At 38.1% G+C, this 24,091-nt stretch overlaps 1 protein-coding gene across 2 annotated transcripts in view; it reads left to right on the forward strand.

Annotated features, from left to right (window-relative positions):
* The window catches only part of RNF13 (ring finger protein 13), a 159,609-nt gene that overhangs the window by 13,584 nt on the left and 121,934 nt on the right, over positions 1-24,091 (forward strand). For both annotated transcript variants that reach the window (XM_050779780.1, XM_050779781.1), the window contains exon 2: positions 19,963-20,092. In XM_050779780.1, the coding sequence (XP_050635737.1) occupies positions 19,979-20,092 (114 nt within the window). In that variant the 5' untranslated portion in view covers positions 19,963-19,978. The remainder of the gene's footprint in view (positions 1-19,962; positions 20,093-24,091) is intronic.

The raw sequence follows: 24,091 nt of genomic DNA on the forward strand, positions 1-24,091 counted from the left end.
GAGGGAAATGGAATGGTAGTAATCTATGGCATCACAATTAATTAAGCTATCACCTGTGGTTGATTATGATGTGTTGCTAATAAATGCAGATGCCTCAGAGCCCAAGTGGCTGCTACATTTGACCTTTATGGCAATAATAACTATAAGGACTGTAGTGTAGGATAGAGTCTTTGAGTATAATTAAAGGCTTACAGACAGAAAATGACAGCTCAGATTTGTTAACTCTGCTCAAGATCTGCCCTTTCTCTTTTTTGATTATATATTTTACTTCAAATCATTTCATCTCCTCCAAATTATAAGTAAACTTGTAAATTAAAAGACTTGTTGCTTGCTTATTTAAGAAATGTTTTGCTGTATAAAAGTAATTCACTCTTAGAAAACTTGAGCAAGTAGAACAGATTTCTCTTAATATTTTCATGTATTTTCTTCTAGTCTCCTGTATATATTATGTAAAATGAAATAGTCTAGGGAGTTTTAGTTTTTTATTCTGAAACATGCAGATAAATATAAAGAAGAATAAAAACCACAGAGTCCCACCATCCAGAGTTTACATGATTCAGCAAATTCATTTATTATTTCATAGTATTTATGTTTTATTTTAAGACAGGGTCTTGCTTTGTCACCCAGGCTGGGGTGCAGAGGTACGATCTTGTCTCACTGCAACTTCTGCCTTTTGGGCTCAAACGATCCTCATGCCTCAGCCTCCTGAGTAACTGGGACTACCTGTGCATGCCACTATGCCTAGCTAATTTTTGTATTTTTTGTAGAGACAGAGTTTTGCCATCTTGGCCAGGCTGGTCTTGAACTCCTGGACTCAAGCAATACATTCACCTCAGCCTCCCAAAGTGCTGGGGTTACAGGCGTTAGCCACCATGCCTAGCCATATTTACGTATTTTTAAATATTAACTTACAGTTGACCCTCTGTATCCATGGCTCTGTATTTGTGGATTCAACCAGTGTTCAAAATATTCAGGCAAAAATGGATGGTCGCATCTCTACTGAACATGTTAAACATTGTGGTATAACAACTATTTACATAGCATTTACACTGTATTCAGTATTACAACTGATCTAGAGATGATTTAAAGTATATCGAAGGGTTTGCATAGGTTATATGCAAATACTGTACCATCTGTGGTAAGGAACGTTACCATCCATAGATTTTAGTATGAACGGGCAGTCCTGGCACCAATCTCCTACAGATACCGAGGATGACTGTATATATAAAGTATATATAAACTTTTAACATTTTTAATGTTAAGGTCTTAAATTTTTTTTCTGAGCATAGTTAACAGGTAGTCACATTCAGAGGCTCTGCAGAAGATATCAAGAGAGGCCATGTAGGCATTCAGTCTACAAATATTAATATTAAACACCTAATACATGCTAGGCACTCTTTAGGTACTTATGATACATCCATAAAATAAAGATTCCTGTCTTTGAGGAGCATATATTTTTGTGGCAAAGCTGAACAATAAACAATAAATATTACAAGTATTATAGTGTGATAGAAAGTCGTGAGTATTATAATAGAAAAAGAAAAGATGATTATAAGAAGAGTGAGGCGTGGTAGGTGCATACACAGGCTGCAAACACTTGCCAAGGGAGACTGTGGTGTCCAGAAAAGACCAAGAACAGGGCTTGGTCTTTGGGTGATGTTTTAAATAAACAGTTGTTATAGGCTGAGTGTAGTGGCTCATGCCTGTTATCCTAGCATTTTGGGAGGCCAAGGTAGGAGGATCGCTTGAGGCCAAGAGTTCAAGACCAGCCTGGGCAGCAAGGCAAGACCCCCATCTCTCTATTTTTTTTTAAAGAAACAGTTGTTATAATCCATGGGAGTGGTATAACTTGATCTGGTGCTCCACCATTAACATGGTAAGCCATGTTAAGTTTCATGCTTAACACCTGAGCTAAGTATGAGTCATTAGACTTCTCAGCTTTTTGTTCAGAAATTGCAAAAATTAAAGGAGGGATTGGGATGAGGGAACTGGTTCATTTAGTCAGCCAGTTAGACTCTAGCACTTAAACATAGAAATTGAATCCCTTAAAATAGGGAAAATGGAGCGATAGTGCAAGTTCCCTGTGTTGTTTTTGTTTTATTTTACAATGTTGTTTTGATGATTAGATGCTTAACACAGTTCCTAGCACAAAATTAAGTTTTCTATCAATGTTGGCTAGAGTGATGGTGACATTTATGTGAGGAATCATGAAAATTAAACATTCGGGTTCGGGAGATAGATGACATTAACGCCTTCAAGTATACTTTGCATGGTATTTGATATTTTGGTAATCAAGAAAACCAGAATTTTCTACCATCTTACATCTTAGTGTTGAATATTCTGCTATTCATGAAAGCAATTTCATTGTCAATTGTCTTTTTCTTGTTTGCTGTGTGGCTTATTGCTAGGATTGGCAACCTATGGTACTCGTGACAACAATGGTATTTGAAAGAATTATGAAGTCTGTTTTTGTTAGCACTCCTATCTCTCTCTCTCTGTTTCTCCTTTCTTTAGTTTGACCCTCTGCCCGCTGCCTATTGACTTGGAAGAAGTTTATGAATAATGACTTGGTATGCCACTTGCCAATCTTTGGTTCAAAACAGTGCTTTCCAAATTTGACTTAATTATAAGGATTCAATAGGGAACTTTTTTTAAAAAGTCAAATTATAGGTTTTCTGTCTGCATCTCAAGGAGAGGGGCCTGGGAACATTTATTTTTGTCACAGGCACTGAGAGATTTGTGATATACTGAACTAAAAATGTATTTTCTATTTATAAGAGTCACCTGGAGTATATGTAAACACTGTAAGTAGTATAGATTACCAGATCACATCTCATATACACTGAATGAGAAACTATAACTTTGGGGTTGAGAACAATTGGTATGAAGGCCCTGAGATTGGAAAGAATTTGGTATTTTGGAAAAACCTATTTCTTTTTTTTTCTTTTTGAGATGGAGTCTTGCTCTATCACCCAGGCTGGTGTGCAGTGGTAATCTTGGCTCACTGCAACCTCTGCCTCCCAGGTTCAAGCGATTCTGCTGCCTCAGCCTCCCAAGTAGCTGGGATTACAGGAATGAGCCACCAGGCTAGGCTAATTTTTGTATTTTTAGTTGAGACAGGGTTTTGCCATGTTGGCCAGGCTGGTCTCGAACTCCTGACCTTGGGTGATTCTCCTGCCTCGGCCCCCCAAAGTGTTGGGATTACAGGTGTGAGTCACCACACCTGCCCGGAAAAACCTGTTTCTTAATCTATTAAAAGTAAAAAATGGATCATTTTGTTTCATTTGTTGAAAAATCAAATTGTAAAACATTTATTGCATTAGATGAAAAAATTTTGCTTTGGTTGATGGTGGTAGTTAAAAATCTTAGATTATGCTTGCTTTTACTTGGAAGGCTTTATGTTAGAGGAATTTGCTGGGCAAACTTCTGCTTTCTTGCAAAAAATATTGTGCATCTTATTTTTGCTTAAAAAGAGAAGCCGTGTTATTGTTGTTTTTGTTTTGTTTTGTTTTCTGATGTAACACTTTTGCTTATGACAGCTTCTGATCCAGTGTCTTTAAAAGCTTTAAAAAACTGTGGGTATTTACGTATAGCATGTGATATGGTTTGGCTGTGTTCCCACCCAAATCACATTTTGAATTGTAGCTCCCATAACCCCCATGTGTTGTCGGAGGGACCCGGTGGGAGGTAATTGAATCATGGGGGTCGTTTTTTCTGTGCTGTTCTTGTGGTAGTGAATAAGTCTCATGTGAATTGATGGTTTTATAAAAGGGAAGTTCTCCTGCACATGCTTTCTTGCCTGCCACCATATAAGACATGCCTTTGCTCCTCCTTCACCTTCTGCCATGTTTATGAGGCCTCTCCAGCCATGTAGAGCTGTCAGTCCGTTAAACCTCTTTTTCATTATAAATTACCCAGTCTCGAGTTTTCATCATAGCAGTATGAAAATAGACTAACATAGTAAATTGTTAGCAGTGGAGTGGGTACTGCTATTAAGATACCTGAAAACTTACGTTTAAAAGGGAAGTGACTTTGGAACTGGATAAGGGGCAGAGGTTGGAACAGTTTGGAGGGCTCAGAAGAAGACAGGAAAATGTGGGAAAATGTGGAGCTTCCTAAAGACTTGTTGAATAGTTTTGACCAAAATACTGATAGTCATATGGACAATGAAGTCCAGGCTGAAGTGGTCTCAGAAGGAGATGAGGAACTTATTGGGAACTGGTGAAAAGGTGATTCTTGATATGCTTTAGCAAAGAGACTGGTGGCACTTTGTCCCTGCCCTAGAGATTTGTGGAACTTTTAACTTGAGAGAGATGATTTAGGGTATCTGGCGGAAGAAATTTCTAAGCAGTAAACTGTTCAAGAGGTGACCTGAGTGCCCTTAAAAGCATTCAGTTGGCCGGGCGCAGTGGCTCACACCTGTAATCCCAGCACATTGGGAGGCCGAGGCGGGCAGATCCTGAGGTCAGGAGATCGAGACCATGGTGAAACCCCGTCTCTACTAAAAATACAAAAAATTAGCTGGGCGCGGCGGTGGGCTCCTGTATTCCCAGCTACTCTGGAGGCTGAGGCAGGAGAATGGCGTGAATCCGGGAGGCGGAGCTTGCAGTGAGCTGAGATCGCGCCACTGCACTCCAGCCTGGGCGACAGAGCGAGACTCCGTCTCAAAAAGCATTCAGTTGTGTTCATTCACAAAGATACGGTTTGAAATTGGAACTTAAGTTTAAAAGGGAAGCAGAGCATAAAAGTTTGGAAAATTTGCAGCCTGATGATGCAGTAGAAAAGAAAAACCCATTTTCTGAGGAGAAATTCAAGCCAGCTGTAGAAATTTGCTGAAGTAACAAGGAGCCAAATGTTAATTGCCAAGAAAATAGGGAAAATGTCTCCAGAGCATGTCAGAAGTCTTCATGGCAGCCCCTTCTATCATAGGCCCAGAGGCCTAGGAGGAAAAAATGGTGTGCTGGGTTGGGCCCAGGGCCTTGCTGCTTTGTGAAGTCTTGGGACTTGGTGTCCTGGGTCCTAGCTGTGGCTAAAAGGGACCAAGGTACAGTTTGGGCCATGGCTTCAGAGGGTGCAAGCCCAAGCATTAACAGCTTCCACATGGTGTTGAGCCTGCAAGGTGCACAGAAGTCAAGAACTGAGGTTTGGGAATCTCTACCTAGAATTCAGAGAATGTATGGAAACGCTTGGATGTCCAGACAGAAGTTTGCTGCAGGGGTGAAGCCCTCATGGAGAACCTTTGCTAGGGCAGTGTGGAAGGGAAATACAGGGTTGGAGCCCCCCACACAGAGTCCCTACTGGGGACTGCCTAGAATAGCTATGAGAAGTGGGCCACTGTTCTCCAGACCTCAGAATGGTAGATCCACGAACGGCTTGCACCACGTGCCTGGAAAAGCTGTAGACACTCAACGCCAACCCATAAAAGCAGCCAGGAAGCGGGCTGTACCCTACAAAGCCACAGGGGCAGATCTGCCCAAGTCTGCGGGAGCCCACCTCTTGCATCAGCATGATCTGGATGTGAGACATGGAGTCAAAGGAGATTATTTTGGAGCTTTAAGATTTGATTGCCCTGCTGTCAAATTTCAGACTTGCATGGACCATGTAGCCCCCTTGTTTCTGCCAGTTTCTCCCGTTTGGAATGGGTGTATTTAACCAATGCCTGTCCCCTCATTGTATCTAGGAAGTAACTAACTTGCTTCTGATTTTACAGGCTCATAGGTGGAACGGACTTACCTTGTTTCAGATGAGATTTTGGACTGTGGACTTTTGAGTTAATGCTGAAATGAATTAAGACTTTGGGGGCTGTTGGGAAGGCATGATTCGTTTTGAAATATGAGGACATGAGATTTGGGAGGGGCCAGGGGCAGGTATTTCTTCATAGCAGTATGAAAATGGACTAATACAGTATCTGTTAGAAGTTCTAGTTGCCAGAATTCCTGGAAATCTTGATGCTTTTTAAGGGACACTAGGAAGTTATTGATATATTTAGGTGGTGTGTGAGCTGCGAACACTATTTTGGAGGAAATTTTATGGTGCCATATATATGTTATATACATATACATATACATAATCACATTTGTAGGAAAAATAACCTATTAAATGATGTGTGACTGGCTATTATAAATTTTCCACTAAAATAGTTAATTGTTCACTGATTTTTTCTGTTAGTGCTTGGTACAGTATATATTCTTTTGATGCTTATTGTAGTATAAGGTACATTTCTTGAAAAAAACAAATGGAAATTACTTTTTGTTTATTCTTTTCGCAAATTAGGAAAAGATAACAGTTCTTTTAGTAGTGGAATATTTTGGTCCAGTTCTTGAGATGCCAGTGAAGGTCAGGAATACAGCTTCAGAACCAGTGGAATCTGAGCTTACTTGGTGGATTTCTTATGGAGATGGTTGGCTGTTTCATGAGTGTTATATGGCAGTGAAGTTGTTGGTATCACACTGTTGACTCATCTTCAGAATTAAAATTTATTTGGAAGTGAATTTCCTGAAAGTAATACTGGTCTTAAAAATTCGTTGTCAAAGATTTAAATGTGAAGTTAGGATTTACTGTGATGCTTGGGAAATTTTTAAATTTTTCAGTGACCAGCATTAGACAGGTAACTGTCATTTATCCTCTAAAACCATACAGATAATCATGTGTGCCAGCCAGTTTGCTCAGTTTCTCAAAAATGAGGCCAAGAGAAAACGCAGCAAAACCAAGAGTTGATTTTTTAAAAAATCTATGAAATTAACAAATCTTTCATTATATTGGTTAAAGAAAACAAGAGAGGAGACTCAACTAAAATCAGAAATGGAAGAGGGGATATAACTACCAATTTTACAGAAATGAAAAGGATTGTAAGTGTACTATGAACAATTGTATGCCGAGAAATTGGATAACCTAAATGAATTGGTTGAATACCTGGAAAGACACAACCTCCCAAGACTGAATCATGAAAAAATAGAAAGCTTGCACAGACCTATGGGAGATTGAAGCAATAATCAAAAACATTCCAAGAAAGAAAAGCCTGGGATCAGATGGCTTCATTGGTGAATTCTACCAAATATGTAAGGAAGAGTCGACATCAATTTTTCTCAAACTCTTCCCAAAAAACTGATAAAGAGAGAACACCTCCTAACTCATTCTAAGGGGCCAAAATTACCCTGGTTCCAAAGTCAGACAAGGATACTAAAAACAAAACAAAAACAAAAACAAAAAAAAAAAAAAAAAAAAAAAAAAAAAAGAAAAGGAAATACCTTATCTCTCTCTCTCTCTCTTTTTTTTTTTTTTTGAGACGGAGCCTCGCTCTGTTGCCGAGACTGGAGTGCAATGGCATGATCTTGGCTCACTGCAACCTCTGCCTCCCAGGTTTAAGTGATTCTCCTGCCTCAGCCTCCTGAGTAGCTGGAGTTACAGGTGCCTGTCACCATGCCTGGCTAATTTTTGTATTTTTAGTAGAGGCAGAGTTTCACCATTTTGGCCAGGCAGACCGTAATCTCTTATGACTGCTGATGTAAAAATCCTCAACAAAATGCTAACAAACTGAATTCAGCAGCACATTAAAAGCATTATACACATGACCAAGTTGGACTTATTCCTGGAATGCAAGGATAGTTCTACGTGTGAAAAGTCTTATAATCAATGTAATGTACCACATTAAGAGAATAAAAACACATAATCATTTCAATAGATGCAGAAAAAGCGTTTCACAGAATTTAACACTCTTTCATGATAAAATGCCCAACAAACTGAAAATAGAGGGAGACTACCTCAACAGAATAAAGGCCATATATAAAAAACTGACAACTAATATAATTGATCGTAAAAGACTGAAAGCTTTTCCTCTAAGATCAGGAACAAGACAAGGATTCCTGCCTTTGCCATTTCTATTTATCATGGTACCAGAAGTCCTAGCCAGAGCAATTAGGCAAGAAAGAGAAATGAAAGGCATCCAAATTAGAAAGGAATAAGTAAAATTACCATTGTAAGCAGATGATATGATCTTACATGTGGACAATCCAAGATTCCACAGAAGAAAAAATATCTGATAGAACTATTAATAATAAATGAATTTAGCAAAGTTGCAGGATACAAAATCACACACAAAAATCAGTTGCATTCCCATAAAGTAATAGTGAACTATCCAAAAAGGAAATTAAGAAAACAATTCCATTTACAGTATCAACAAAAATAAAGTAGTAATAAACCAAGGAGGTGGAAGAATTGTACACTGAAAATTATAAGACTTTGCTGAAATAAAGAAGACGTAAATAAATGAATAGACATTCCATGTTTACGGATTGATAGACTTAATACTGTTAAGATGTCAGTACTACCCAAAGCAATCTATGGATTCAATGTAATTATTATTAAAATCCCAATAACCTTTTTGCAAAAATAGGAAAATCTATCCTAAACCATATATGGAATCTCAAGGGACTCCAAATAGCCAAAACAAAGTTGTAGGTCGCATACTTCCTGATTTCAAAACTTAGCTACAAAATTACAGTTATTAAAATAGTGTGGTACTGGTGTAAAGATAGATATATAGACCAATGGAATAGAATAAAGAGCTCAGGAATAAAGCCTCACATACATGCTCAAATAACTTTTGACAGAAGTCCTCCTGTGGTTTGGAAATGGTTTGCTTGGCCCCACCAAGTCTCATATTGATATTTGATCTCCAGTATTGGAGATAGGGTCTGATGGGAGCTAATGGCTTGATGCCATTCTCATGGGAATGACTGAAATTTCACTCTTAGTTCCTTTAAGAACTGGTGATTGAAAAGAGCTTGGCACTTTCTTCCCTCTCTCTCACTTCCTGCTCTTGCTGTGTGATGGGCTCCATTTTGCCTTCTGCCATGAATGGAAGCAGCTTGAGGTCCTCACCAGCTATAGATGTTGGCACCATGCTGCTTGTACAGCTTGCAGAACTGTGAGCCAAATAAACCTCTTTTCTTTATGAATTACTCAGCTTCAGATATTCCTTTATAGCAACACAGATGGACTAAGACAGGTGTCGAGACCATTTGATGGACAAAGGCATTGTACATAGTCTTTTCTACAAATGGTGTTGGAAAAATTCAATGCCTGTATGCAAAAGAGTGAGTTTGACCTTTACCTTATACCATATGCAGCAGTTAACTCAAAATGGATCAGAGACCTAAACATAAGAGCTACTATGTAAAACTCTTAGAGGAAAACATAGAGAAAGCTTCACAACATTGGAATTGTCAGTAATTTCTTGGACACGACACCAAAAGCATGGGCAACAAAAGAAAAAAATAAATGTTTGACTTCATGAAAATTAAAACGTTTTTGTGCATTGAAGGACAGTACCAACAGGGTGAAAAAAATGAGAGAAAATACTTTTCCGTCATATATTTTATAAGGAATTGCTGTCCAGAATATATAGATAATTCTTTTTTTAAAATTTTTTTATTTCCATAGGTTTTGGGGGAACAGGTGGTATTTGGTTACATTAGTAAGTTCTCTTCAGTGGTGATTCGTGAGAGATTTTGGTGTACCCATCACCTGAGCAGTATATATCCTCACCCCTCTCCTACCCTTTCCCCCGAGTCCCCAAAGTCCATTTTATCATTCTTATGCCTTTGCATTCTCGTAGCTTAGCTCCCACTAATGAGTGAGAACATACGATGTTTGGTTTTCCATTCCTGAGTTACTTCACTTGGAATAATAGTTTCCAATTCTATCCAGGTTGCTGCAAATGCTATTAATTCATTCATTTTTATGGGTTAGTGGTATTCCATATATACCACAATTTCTTTATCCAGTAGTTGATTGATGGGCATTTGGGCTGGTTCCATATTTTTGCAATTGCAAATTGTGTTGTTATAAACATGTGTATGCAAATATCTTTTTTTATGTGACTTTTCTCCTGAATTGGGATTGCTGGATCCCCAGTAGTGGGATTGCTGGATCAAATGGTAGTTCTACTTTTGGTTCTTCAAGGAATCTCCACATTGTTTTCCATAGTGGTTTTACTAGTTTACATTCCTACCAGCAGTGCAGAAGTGTTCTCTTTCACCATATCCATGCCAACCTCCATTATGGCCATTCTTGCAGGAGTAAGGTGGTATTGCACAGTGGTTTTGATTTGCATTTTTCTGATCACTAGTGATGTTGAGCATTTTTTAATTTGTTTGTTGGCTATTTGTGTATCTTCTTTTGAGAATTGCCTTTTCATGTCCTTAGCCTACTTTTTGATGGGATTGTTAACTCAGTGGCAAAAAACCAAGCAACCCAATTAAAAAATGTACATAGGAGCTGAATAGACATTTTTCCAAAAAAAACATACAGATGGCCAAAAAATACATGAAAAGATGCTCAGCATCACTAATCACTGGGGAAATGCAAGTCAAGACCACAATGAGATACCACTTTACATGTATTTTAGTATGGCTATATGTGTATATATATTGTATATATATGTCTATCATAAAATAGATGTAAAGTGGTATCTCATTCTGGTCTTGAAGGAAAACATAAAAAAATGTTGGCAAGGATGTGAAGAAATAGTGTTTGTGTATTATTTGTGGGAAAGTAAAATGGTGCAGCCACTTTGGAAAATGGTATGACAGTTCTTAAAAAAAAAAAAAAATCAAACGTAGAATTACCATATGATCCAGCAATACTTCTGGGTATATACCACAAATAATTCAAAGCGGGAACTCAAGTTATTTTTTTCGCAATAGCTAAAAGGTCTAAGCAACCCAAGTGTCGATTGAGAGATGAATGGATCAGTAACATGGGGTATGTACATATAATGGAATATTAGCCTGCTAAGGAAGGAAATTTTCACATGAGGTACAACATGGATGAAACTTCAGGATATCATGCTAAGTAAAATAAGCTAGTCACAGAAGGACAAATATTGTATGATTCCACTTATATTAGATACTTAGAATAGTCAAATTCATAGAAACAGAAAGTAAAATTGTGCTTGCCAATGGCCAGGGGATGGGGCATGCATAATTCATGTTTAATGTTTGGGAAGATGAGAAAATTTTAGGGATGGATTGTGGTAATATTTGCACAACAGTGTTAATATAGTTGATGTTACTGAACTGTACACTTCAAAATGTTTAAAATGATAAATTTTTTGTCTGTATGCCACGTTAAGAAATGAGGCTGAAGGTCTTCTGAAAAGATCACTGAAGAGTTAAAATAATTTTTCATGCATTTAATAAATTTTTTGTTATATAAATTCTCAAACATGTAGAAAAGCAGAGAAATAGTGTAATGAAGCTCAATTTAATCTTCACCTAGATTTACAGTGTGTTTTTTTCTGAAGTGCTTTAAATGACAGATATCATGACATTTCTTTCCTAAGTACTTTACTATAATAGATAGCTCCCAAAATAAGGACTTTTTCATACAGCCGTTGTATTAGTCCTTTTTTACACTGCTGATAAAGACACCTGAGACTGGGCAATTTTCAAAAGAAAGAAGTTTAATGGACTTACAGTTCCACGTGACTGGGGAAGCCTTACAATCATGGCAGAGAGTGAAAGGCACATCTCACATGGCGGCAGACAAGAGAAGAGGGCTTGTGCAGGGCAACTCCCCTTATAAATCCGTCGGATCTCATGAGACTTATTCATTATCATGAGAATAACATGGGAAAGACCTGCCTCTATGATTGAATTACCTCCCACCAGGTCCTTTCTACAACAGGTGGGAATTCAAGATGAGATTTGGGTGAGGACACAGCCAAACAATATCATTCTGCCCTGGCCCCTCCCAAATCTCATGCCCTCATATTTCAAAACCAATCATGCCTTCCAAAAGTCCCCCAAAGTCTTAATTCATTTCAGCATTAACTCAAAAGTCCACATTCCATTGTCTTTTCTGAGACAAGGCAAGTTCCTTCTGCTTATGTGCCTGTAAAATCAAAAACCAATCAGTTACTTCCTAGATACAGTAGGGGTACAGGCGTTGCATAAATACAACTGTTCCAAGTGGGAGAAATTGGCCAAATCAACAGGGCTACAGGCCCCATGCAAGTCCAAAATCCAGCAGGGCAGTCAAATCTTAAAGTTCCAAAATGATCTCCTTTGACTCCTTGTCTCACATCCAGGTCATGCTGATGCAAGAGATAGGCTTCTATGGTCTTGGGCAGCTTCTCCCCTGTTGCTTTGCAGGGTACAGCCTTCCTCCTGGCTGCTTTCATGGTCTGGCATTGAGTGTCTACGGCTTTTCTAGGTGCACAGTGCAAGCTGTCGGTGGATCTACTATTCTGGCATCTGGAGGATGGTGGTCCTCTTCTCACAGCTTCACCAGGTGGTGCCTCAGTAAGGACTGCATGTGGGGGTTCCAACCCTGTATTTCCCTTCCATACTTCCCTAGCAGAGGTTCTGCATGAGGGCTCTGCCCCTGCAGCAAACTTTTGCCTGGGGATCCAGGCATTTCAATACAGATTCTGAAATCTAGGCAGAGGTTCCCAAGCCTCAATTCTTGAGTTCTGTGCACCCACAGGCGCAATACCACATGGAAGCTGTCAGTGCTTGGGGCTTGCATCCTCTGCAGCCAGGGCCTGAACTGTACCTGAGTACTGTTTAGCCACAGCTGGGATGCAGGGCACCAAGTCCCAAGACTTCACAAAGCAGCAAGGCCCTGGGCCCAGCCCAGCAAACCATTTTTTCCTCCTAGGCCTCTGGGCCTGTGATGGGAGGGGCTGCCATGAAGACCTCTGACATGCCCTGGAGACATTTTCCCTATTTTCTTGGCAATTAACATTTGGCTCCTTGTTACTTCAGCAAATTTCTACAGCTGGCTTGAATTTCTCCTCAGAAAATGGATTTTTCTTTTCTATTGCATCATCAGGCTGCAAATTTTCTGAACTTTTATGCTCTGCTTCCCTTTTAAACTTAAGTTCCAATTCCAAATCATATCTTTGTGAATGAATACAACTGAATGCTTTTAAGAGCACTCAGGTCACCTCTTGAACATTTTACTGCTTAGAAATTTCTTCTGCCAGATACCCTAAATCATCTCTCTCAAGTTGAAAGTTCCACAAATCTCTAGGGCAGGGACAAAGTACCACCAGTCTCTTTGCTAAAGCATATCAAGAATCACCTTTTCACCAGTTCCCAATAAGTTCCTCATCTCCTTCTGAGACCACTTCAGCCTGGACTTCATTGTCTATATGACTATCAGTATTTTGGTCAAAACCATTCAACAAGTCTTTAGGAGGCTCCACATTTTCCCACATTTTCCTGTCTTCTGAGCCCTCCAAACTGTTCCAACCTCTGCCTGTTACCCAGTTCCAAAGTTGCTTCCACATTTTCAGGTATCTTTTCAGCAGCGCCCCGCTCTACTGATACCCATTTACTGTATTAGTCCATTTTCATGTTGCTGTTAAAGACATACCTTAAACTGGGCAATTTACAAAAGAAAGAGGTTTAATGGACTTATAGTTCCATGTGACTGGGGAGGCCTCACAATCAAGGTGGAGGGTGAAAGACACATCTCACATGGTGGCAGGGAAGAGAAGAGCTTGTTCAGGGAAACTCTTTTTTTATAAACCTATCAGGTCTCGTAAGACTTACTCACTCACATGAGAATAGCATGGGAAAGACCTGTCCCCCATGATTCAGTTGCCTCCCACCAGGTTTCTCCCACAACACCTGGGAATTCAAGATGTGATTTGGTTGGGGATGCAGCCAAACCCATACCAACTGTAATATTATCATCATATCTAAGGATTTTTTTTAAAGGATATCTAATATCTGGGCCATATTTCTGTTGTCTCCATTATTCCCAAAATGTATTTTTATTGTTGGTTTAGTGGAACTATATGTTGCATTTGTCTTTACTGTTTCTCATCTCTTTTGATGTATTAACAATTTCATGTCATTTTCTCATTCTATCTTCTTGTATTGTCTCTGTTTATTGTGTTGAATTTTGTAGTAATTGGGGCATTACCCTCAAGCAAGACACCCATGTTGTGGTATCTTATTTTTTTTTTTTCATTCCAGAAAATTCTTGTAAGCTTGAAGTGAGAGCTAAAGGCTTGTTAGAATTGGTTTAAAACAGTTTTGCAAGAATACATCTTAAGTGTTATAGTACAGACTGAACAGAAAGTAAAATTAGAATTTGACAGTTGGAAAAATCTTTAGAGTTAGGAAGCTGATTTCAGTTAAAATGTCTGTTAATAACTAGTAGAATTATGTCAAATAGTAGGCCAAATTAGATGTGATCAAGGATGGTGGTAGTGGACACATCTGTAGAAGCCTTTTCGGTAGTTCTCAAGGGTTTCTTGTATATTCTCTACTTTGAACTTTCTTCCTTTGAAGAAGTGTGACTTTTGTTTATTATAGGCATACTCAAAATGAATACAGAGTTATATTCTGTCTTTGGTAATATAAGTGGGAGGAGGAGGGGCACAAGGAGGAGGAAAAGGATAAAGGGAAGGAGGAAAAGAGGTAGATGTTTGTTATCAGCAAGATTTTACTTGATTTTTTTCTATGCATTCTCTGCTTCCCAGAATGGTTCTAAAATATCCTCAAGATGAATGTATTCTATTTGCTGGGGGATAAGAGTCACGACAAACAGTACTTTATTGTAGACCATGCAGAGACTCCAACAGTTGAATAAGTTCAAGCATGAGAGACAAGTAAGAATTGTAATGGGGAAGAAAGGCACCACACTCACTGTCCATGGTCAGGGGTTCTGATTGGCATCCACACTCTCAGTAACTGATGGGCTATTACCTGGTACCAGGTTCACTAGCTTGGTAGGAGGTAGGAGGATAGAGACTGGGAGCACAACATATCAACATAAAATGCATCTTCATTGAGAAGCCTTACATTCATTCAGATAAACCTTTCATACCTACCAAAGAGTATACTGGATTGTAACCAGTGAGATAAATATGTGGATGTGTGTCACCTCAGCATACAAAAGTGTCACATATGAAAGGAACCACTTCTTCTAATATTCCATGAGTAGCTCCAGCTTCCCTCAAGCATCATGCTTTCTTTCAAGAAACACACACTGCAGGGAATCTGAGACTTTTTTTGTTTATGTTTTTGTAATAAGCTTTTGTAGTTAACTTACAGTCTTTACAGTTTAAATACTTTTCATCATTCAGGAGTCATTTTTACCATAAATAATATTACCTAGTAATACAACAGACAACCTGCATTTATTTTAATCTAGTTGACTAAGTGCTAGAAGAAGGTGTCAAAGAATTTAAGCTTGCTAACCTTTCTCCTCAGAAGGCTTCCTGGAAAAGGGAAGATTTAAATGAAAACAAAACAGAACAAAACAAAACCTAGCAGCAACAACAGAAAGCCTACGTGCTTATTTGAGAACGTGTTAATAAGCGTGGTTCTTTTTCGCAGAAACTATCTGTAGTTGAACATACACAAAATTTTGCATACAATTTCATGGGATTTGTAGTTTTCCCCCAAATTCTCTTTTGAAGATAGAAGGTAGTGTATTATGGTTCCTGGGTAACATGTGAATGAAGATATAATCCCAGCAAGGTGATTGCTGGAAACAGTGAGCTAATCAGAGCAAGGTTGAGTGGTAGAGTATGAGGAAGTAAAATTGTTTAGGTTGAGCAGATGGTTTTTTAATTTTTTTTTGAGACAGAGTCTTTCTCTGTTGCTCAGGCTGGAGTGCAGTGGCATGACCTTGGCTCTCTGCAACCTCTGCCTCCTGGGTTCAAGCGATTCTCGTGCCTCAGTTTCCTGAGTAGCTGGGATTGCAGCTACTCAGCTACAAAAACTACCACACCTGGCTAATTTTTGTATTTTTAGTAGAGATGGGGTTTTCTCATGTTGGCCAGGCTGGTCTGGAACTCCTGACCTCAGGTGATCCACCCGCCTCAGCCTCCCAAAGTGTTAGGGTTACAAGTGTGAGTCACTGTGCTTGGCCTGGGCAGATTCTTAAATGTGAAAATTTTAGACCCTCTTGCACCTTCTCCAACATTTACTTTTGTTGACCAATGCCTTACTTCCCCTTACATTCATTTTAAAGTTCTTGTCTTTCTTGACTTTCCTGAAATCAGTCTCTCTCTCTTTTCTCTTTTTCCACCTCCCTTTGAAACTTAGATATCCCTCAGTTTTTTTAGTCCTCTTCTGTTTTTGATATTCACTTTTACATTAAGAGCACTTCAGTTATTCCTATCTACTGATGATTCCTAAGTCTTTTTGCCTTGTGTGGAGCTCGAGACCTTTATTTATTGTTACCTGTGTACATGTCCACCAGCCTGTTCCACAAATACTAAGTTCAGAAATTCTCAAGTTGTACTTACTCTCTCACTGTGGTCTTCCTTCTGTGTTTCCTGTTTCATCTGTTGGCATCCCTGTCCAAAGTCCTTTCTTTCTATATTCCATTGCTATGTTAAGCCCTTCTGTGCATAATTGTATTTATTCTACAGAGTTGTCTTATAGGTCCTATGGTCCTACTTTTAGAGATAAAGCAATTTATGTAATTTAAATGTTTATCTCTAAATTACACTATTAGTATGGGACATTGCTGGGATATAAACTCATATGTATAGATTCCATATTTTTTACTGCAATTATTATAATGCCTGCCACTTCTGTCACTTTAATCTAAAAAATATTAAGGGTTTACCTATAGGTGTAATTAAAGAAATATTTATTGCAGTGTTTTTCTTAAAAAAAAAATTCCAACAGTAGGAATTTCTGTTCAGTCCGTTAAAGAATATTCATAAGGAATACCAGGTGGCCATTTATACATCATATTTTTTACCAGTAGTTTTTATTTTATGTAGACAAATCATGTATGGAAACCCAAAGTGTGAAATAGATGAACAAAAAACAGTGCTTGAAAGAAGGGAAGCTCCGCAGTATTTCATGGACAGCTATCTGCAATGGTTTTTGAGGAAAATTAGGAAAATATTCGTAATACCTTAAGTGAAAAAAATACAATTAGTAAAACAATATGCACAGTGTGCCCCCAATTTTGCTAAAAATGTATTTGAATATGCAGTTCGCCCTCCGTATCCATGGGTTCTACATCCATGGATTCAATCAACTGTAGAGTGAAAATATTTGGGGAAAAAAGCATCTGTACTGAACATGGACAGACTGTTTTTCTTGTCATTATTCTTGAAACAATACAGCATAACCATTATTTACATAGCATTTATATTGTATTAGATATAAGCAATCAAGATATGTTTTAAAGTATTTGGGCGGACATGTGTAGGTTATATGCAAATATTACATCATTTTACATAAGGAACTTGAGCATCCTCAGATTCTGGTATCTGCAGGGAGTCCTGGAACCAATCCCCTGTGGATACCAGGGGACAACTCTATACATCGCTAAAAGACTGGAAAGTTATCCATCAAAGTATGAACACTAGTTATTCCTTAACTTGAGGATTATTTATAATTTTTATTTTCTCCACATTTTCCACAATGAGCAAGAATTAGTTTTGTAAATAGAGACTATAAAGCAAAACTCCCAAACATTATTAAATAAGGCAATAAATGCAAAAAACCCTCAAAACCTACTACATATCATTGAATACACACCATATACACACATACACCGTCATATACAAAGTAAAAGAAAACTGGTGACTGTTGCTCCATGAGCATTGGCTTTTGAAGCTCTTGAATACCTTTGTAGGCAAGAAGCTGTACTCTACTCTTGGAACGCCTTGGATGAATATTAATGCTGTTTTCAGTAGGGGTTTAGAATTTGGACTTTGGAAACTGACTGTTAGGTTTGAATCCTGGCTCTGCTGTTATTTATTGTTTTATCTTGGGCAAGTTGCTTAACAGTTCCTAAGTTTTCCCCATTTGTGAAATGATACCTACTTTATAGGGAGGTTAGGATTAAGTAAGTTAACTTAATAACATGCTTACAGCAATGCCTGGCACTTAATAAGGGATCAGTATTAGTTGTTTTGGTTATTATTCCTGTCTTTTATTTTCCCTCCAAACTCTGTCTTCCTTTCCCTCCCCCAAAGTTAGCTGGAGATTTAGATGGAAAGTCATAGTTTTTATTCAGATTCAGTTTCCCAAAGAGGTCACTGGTCAATAAGGTACATACTTCTTCTCCTACTAAAATTTAGTAGCAACTATACCTTATTTTGTAAATATTTGTGTGCTTTTATGGTACGATTTCTAACCAGAAATTGTCCACATTTCAGTGATTCACTAGGAGGATTTACAAGACTCAGCACATGGTTGTACTTACAGCTGTGATTTATTACAGCAGAAGGATACAAAACAAAATCAGTGAGAAGAAAAGGCACATGGGGTAAAGTCCAGAGTAAATCAGTGTAAGCTTCTAAGGGTCCTTTCCCAGGGGAGTTACACGGGATGCGTCTAACTCCTCCAGCAAGTTGTGACAACACATGTAAAACGTTTACCAAGGAAGCTCATTAGAGACTCAGTGCCCAGGGTTTATATTAGGGATTGTTCATATAGACACTCTCTGCCTACTGTGTACCAAATTTCTAGACCCTAGAAGGAAAACAGGTATTTAGCACAAATCACATTTGTTTGTAAAGTGTAGGCACACTGAGCTGTTCCTACTAGGAAATGGTGGGAACTGTCCTGAAATCTAAATTTCCAGATGCCAGCAAGGGGCCAACCTTGCAAGCAGACCTTTCTAGGGATAGCAATCTCAGGCCTGCTATGTTAACTCTTTTCTGTACCATGGTATGTTATGAAATGTATTTTACTTAAGAAACGAATGTCAACAAATCTAGACGTTTTAAAAAAGCTTTATTGAGATACAATTCTCACATTATAAAATTCAACCAATTAAAGTGTACAGTGCAGTGATTTTTAGTATATTTATAGAGTTGTGCAGCCATCACCAGAGTCTAATTTTAGAACATTTTCATCATCTCCCCCTTAAAACCCTTACTTATTAGCAGTCATTTCTCATTCCTACCTTTCTCCTCCCTCAAGCTTTCCCCCCACACCCTGCCAATCCCTAGGCACTAATTTACTTTTTGTCATGAAGGAAAAATCTATACTTTAGCATGTTTTCATTTTTATTTCATCTCTGATATTAGTGTCTTTGTAAATGGTACCTTAAAAATTATTCACAGGTATTTTACTTCCAGTGTGTCAAAGATTCAGAGTTTGAGTCTGTATGGCAGCTTCTACATCTAGAGCATTTACCTACACTAATCATCATCAAAATGGATATTACATGAGTTTGGGATATTTAATGAAATAATTTGTTATAAAAGCCCTTGTTTTTGTAATGTTCGTTCTCACTTGTTTAAAAGTATATAATACAATTGATTGAGGCATACCAATGAGAATTTTTATATTTATGGGTTGACATTTAGTGTTTCATGGTATCTTTTTGCTAAAAGAAAGAAAGGGACTCATAGTGAACAGGATGAAGTTGGGAGAGGTAGTTACGCTGTTGCCATTCAGATGTAGAGAAGGGAAAAAAGTGTAGATTGTTAGGAGGTAGGACAAAAAGTATTCCTTTATTATAAGTGGCTGTTAATTTTTTGGCATTCTCTGATGTTGGTACAATATACAGTAGCAATGAAAAGTAAATTTACATGTGAGTTTATATTGAACCAGAAGCTAAAAATTTTTTAAGTTGTAGAAAATTTTCAATTTTAAAGCAAAGCTGCTTGTATGTTTTTAACCATTATTTTGGTTGAAATCTAGTTTCTTTGAAAATTGGGTTAGTAAGACAAGCTGTACTATAAACTGAGCACTATGGGAGGATTTTTTTTTTGTGATTAAAACACAGAACTTTGTCATCATGAGTTACATAGGTATTGACGAAACATGGATATTCACCTAAATGTCCAAATCTGTGTAATTCTTATGCTTTTGAAATAAAAACTTTACTTTTAATGTTAATACATGTTTATAATTAAAAGGGATATTTTTGGACATTGGGAATTAATATATCAAATGATCTATTCCCTGGGACAAAGCACCGGCTCTCATAGTTACTTACGTCCTTGTCTTCCAGGTGATATTACGACGAGATGCTGCTCTCAATAGGGATGCTCATGCTGTCAGCCACACAAGTCTACACCATCTTGACCGTTCAGCTCTTTGCATTCTTAAACCTACTGCCTGTAGAAGCAGACATTTTAGCAGTAAGTACAGTAAAATTTATTCATGTCTAGAAACATCCCTTAAAGAAAAGCTTAAAAAAGCCCTGAATGATATTTATAAGACATTGTTATAAGATATTTTTATTTAAAAACATACCCCAACACATATACACAGTTACTTGACATTGAGGTACCTTATTCATTTATTTATTTATTTTTTGAGACGGAGTTTCATTCTTGTTGCCGAGGCTGGAGTGCAATGGTGCGATCCTGGCTCACTGCAACCTCCACCTCCCAGGTTCAAGCAGTTCTCCTGCCTTAGCCTCCCGAGTAGCTGGGATTACAGGCATGTACCACCACGCCTATTTTTTTTTTGTATTTTTAAGAGACAGGGTTTCACCATGTTGACCAGGCTGGTCTTGAACTCCTGACCTAAGGTGATCTGCCTGCCTTGGCCTCCCAAAGTGTTGGGATTACAGGTGTGAGCCACCACGCCCAGTGCCTTATTCATTTTTTTTTTTTTTTTTTGCTTCATATCTAATGTAAGATCTTGTGAACAATCAGTACCTGATAAATAATGTTGCACATGAGGGTATGTGTGCACATGTGGGTGCTTTGCACACATACCTACCTGCTGTATACTTATATAGAATTTTCCTGTTTTTCTTGGTACCTAGTACATCTCTTCATGACTGTAAGATCTCAGTGGTATCTCTATTGATAATAATATTTAAGAAATTCTATAAGGTGTTGATAGAAAACTTCAGCCCAAGATTAGCATTAATGAGTCAGAAGAGAAGACAGTGGTCCTATCTTTGATGGTGGATGGAAAAGTTTTTAGAGAAGAAGCAGGCTGCTCAAAACCTTACCATAGCCTCTCTTAGCTACTGTCTTACTTTCCTCCACACTGCGGAGTCATCAGATGGTCTCCAGCTTAAGATAAGGCTTGACTAGTGAGCTTTTGACTTTATGATGGAATGAAAGTGATGTGCACATTCAGTATGCACCTCAACTTATGATAAGATTATGTTCCAACAACCCCATCATAAGTTGAAAATATAAGTAGAATTTGACTTCTGAAACATTTTTGACTTATATATTTTCAGTTTATGATGAGTTTATCCAGATGTAGCCCCATTGTAAGTTGAGGATATATATTTTCTATTTCTCTTTTTCTGTGAAGGTAGAAAAAGAACATACATGCCTATCCTCTAGGTCTGTGCTAAGGATTTGGTTTTACTTTCTGGGTGCAACTGATTTGCTTAATGGTATCAGGTGAGAAATAAAAGGGCAAGAATTGTTGCTGACCAAAGCTTGTTGTGGTCCTCAGCTGTGCTCCTGCACTTTGCAGCAATTCTGGAAGATTCTGAGATCATTGTAGCACTTGAGAGAGCCAGGCTGGTTTCCATACTATAACTTTTGAAGGCAGAGGATGCTAGTAATCCATACGAGATTTCTCATCCCCTGTTGTCCTCCGTAGGGAACTGGTTGATTAGGTTTGTTTTTGGGAATAGTCTTGGTCTTTTTGAGGTGGAGTGGAAATAGAACCTTTGAAGACTGAGTCCATTGCTATTCAAATCTCCCTTCTCAATTGATCCCTAAAATCCTTAGAATATTCTTGGCATGACTTTTGAAATGAGTTTAGAGGATTTATGGACTGATCAGGGAATAAAGTTCTCCTTGTCTCCTTTCTCTCCTTTGATTTCTTCCATTTTGTGTCTCTCTTTTTCCCTCTCTGTTGTTTTTAATACCTTTTGCCTTCTTTCTTTCATTTATACCCAAGGTGGATTGCTATTCTGTGGTCGAGCTGCCTGATGGATTAAATGATTTTCAGTGTTGTGCTCTGGGAACTTAAGCAGCTATATGACCTTGATCAAATTACTCAGCTGCTATAAGTGCCACAGTTTCTTTATTTCTTTATGTAAACTAGAGTGTTGTGGTGGTGATTAAATAAGATAAACTGCTTAGAATAGTATCTGACACATAGTAAATGTTTTATATATGGTTTAAATCTTCATTATAATTATCATTCTGATTATATTTCACTCAGCCCCTTGAGAAGATATGAAACTACCTGAGCTGTATTTTTTAATGTAGAGAAACAAAAAAAATGTTAGGTATAGAAGAATAGTCAGTCCTTTTTGCTAGCAGGGTTCCCTGTGCTTTACACAGGTACTTGTGGAATGTATGTTGATGTCCTCTAGTGAAGGACCTGTAAGATGGGAGCTGTTTAAATCTGGTCTCTATGCTGACCATAAGGATAGAAGGCTGACACGAATGCAAAGATGGCTGGAGGGGAGCGGCTTGTGAAGACATGTAACTGGTAAAACAGGGAACTAAAAATTGAGGCAGAGGAACTGGGTATGTGACAGTCATTCAAAGGAAGTGAGTTAAGAGGTAGAAAGAACGCTTCCTTTTAATGCAATAAGAGCATCCCTGAAATCTGAGTTTGCAGTAATACAGATATACATAAATTAGACATCTAGTTCCAATCAACTAGGTTGATTCTAGTTCTATTTGCACAGGGCTTGGGATGCTGCTTTTGAAAAGTTAAGTCCGTTTTAGTTATGCTATTTGTAATGCCAGATGCCTTTGGTTTTGGGTTTTTTTTTTTTTTTTGCAGTTGAATTCTCCCATGTGACTTTGAATTCACAGACAACAGTGTTTGTCCAACTAGTTGAGTTCTAACAGGCTATGGAGATGCTGCTATAGCATGACTAGATGACTAGTCAGACAGACCTCTAGGCCATGAGTACTTGGAAGGCAGGACTGTGTCTTACTAAACTTTATTCCTGGTGCCTGGTGTCGGTTACACAGTAGGAATTCAATACAGGTTTGAAGTAATTAAAAGCTTTCTCAGAGATATTTTACATCACATTTTCTTTTAATGGCATCTGTTCCTTAGTACTTTTAGATTACTGTTTTTATCTCTTATCATTTTTCTTTTACTCAAAAAGAAACGTAATACTATTAATTATGTAGGTTTATACTAGAAACATGAAATTTTAGAATTGCACTTAAGAGATAACTACATCAGTGTTGTATATTCTGAGACTCATAGTCCACAAGTGACATGCTAGTTTTGAATTGTGCCCAAGATCTTACTGAGAAGTATTATCCATCTTATATGAGAGTCAAACAACCCATGTTGCTTGATGCCCAATCTGCCTTTTGATTCTTTTGTCTGGATTTGTCAGAGAGAATTGGTTGCTGGGTGGTGATTATGAGGGCCAGTGTGCTGTGTAGCAAAGAAACACCCAATGGGTGGTGGTGTGAATGGATTGGATTATATAGCACCGTAGTCCAGAGCTCCAGAAATGGATTTATAATCAGAGTTGAAATCCAGATCTACCACTCTGTATTTGCATGACCTTGGGCAGATTACTAGCATTTCTTAAGTCATGGTTAACTTTTTGTAAAAGTGAGAGTTTGTGAAGGACGGTATAGAGTAGTAGGTTAAGGGCTGGGATCTGGGGCCAGACTGCCTCAGTTAGAATCCTGGTTCTTCTAATTTACCAGAGCTTATTTTCAACATGCTGTTGTCAGTCTGTAAAATGAGGATGATAGTAATAGTGGCCTACTTTGTAGAGTTGTTGTTAGGATTAAATAAATTATTACCTGTAAAGTGCTTAGCATGATGTCGGTACATAATGAATGCTAATAATTGTTAGATATTTATTACTTTCTAAATTAAATTAAACCTTTTGTTAAGGAAGCTGTCAAGAAAAATAATTGGTTAAGGAAAAGACCTTTTCAAAATAAGTGTACTCAAACTGTTACGTGGTAATCACTAAGAATGGGATTCTCGTGAGGAGTAACTATTTTCTACTTCAGAATTTTTTTTTTTTTGAGTTGGAGTCTTGCTGTGTTGCCCAAGCTGGAGTGCAGTGGTGCAATCTCGGCTCCCTGCAACCTCTATCTCCTGGGTTCAAGCGATTCTCCTGCCTCAGCCTTGCAAGTAACTGGAATTACAGGCATTTGCCATCAGGCCTGGCTAATTTTTGTAGTTTTAGTAGAGATGGGGTTTCAACATGTTGGCCT

The sequence above is a fragment of the Macaca thibetana genome, chromosome 2, assembly GCF_024542745.1.
Source record: "Macaca thibetana thibetana isolate TM-01 chromosome 2, ASM2454274v1, whole genome shotgun sequence".
Classification (NCBI taxonomy): domain Eukaryota; kingdom Metazoa; phylum Chordata; class Mammalia; order Primates; family Cercopithecidae; genus Macaca; species Macaca thibetana.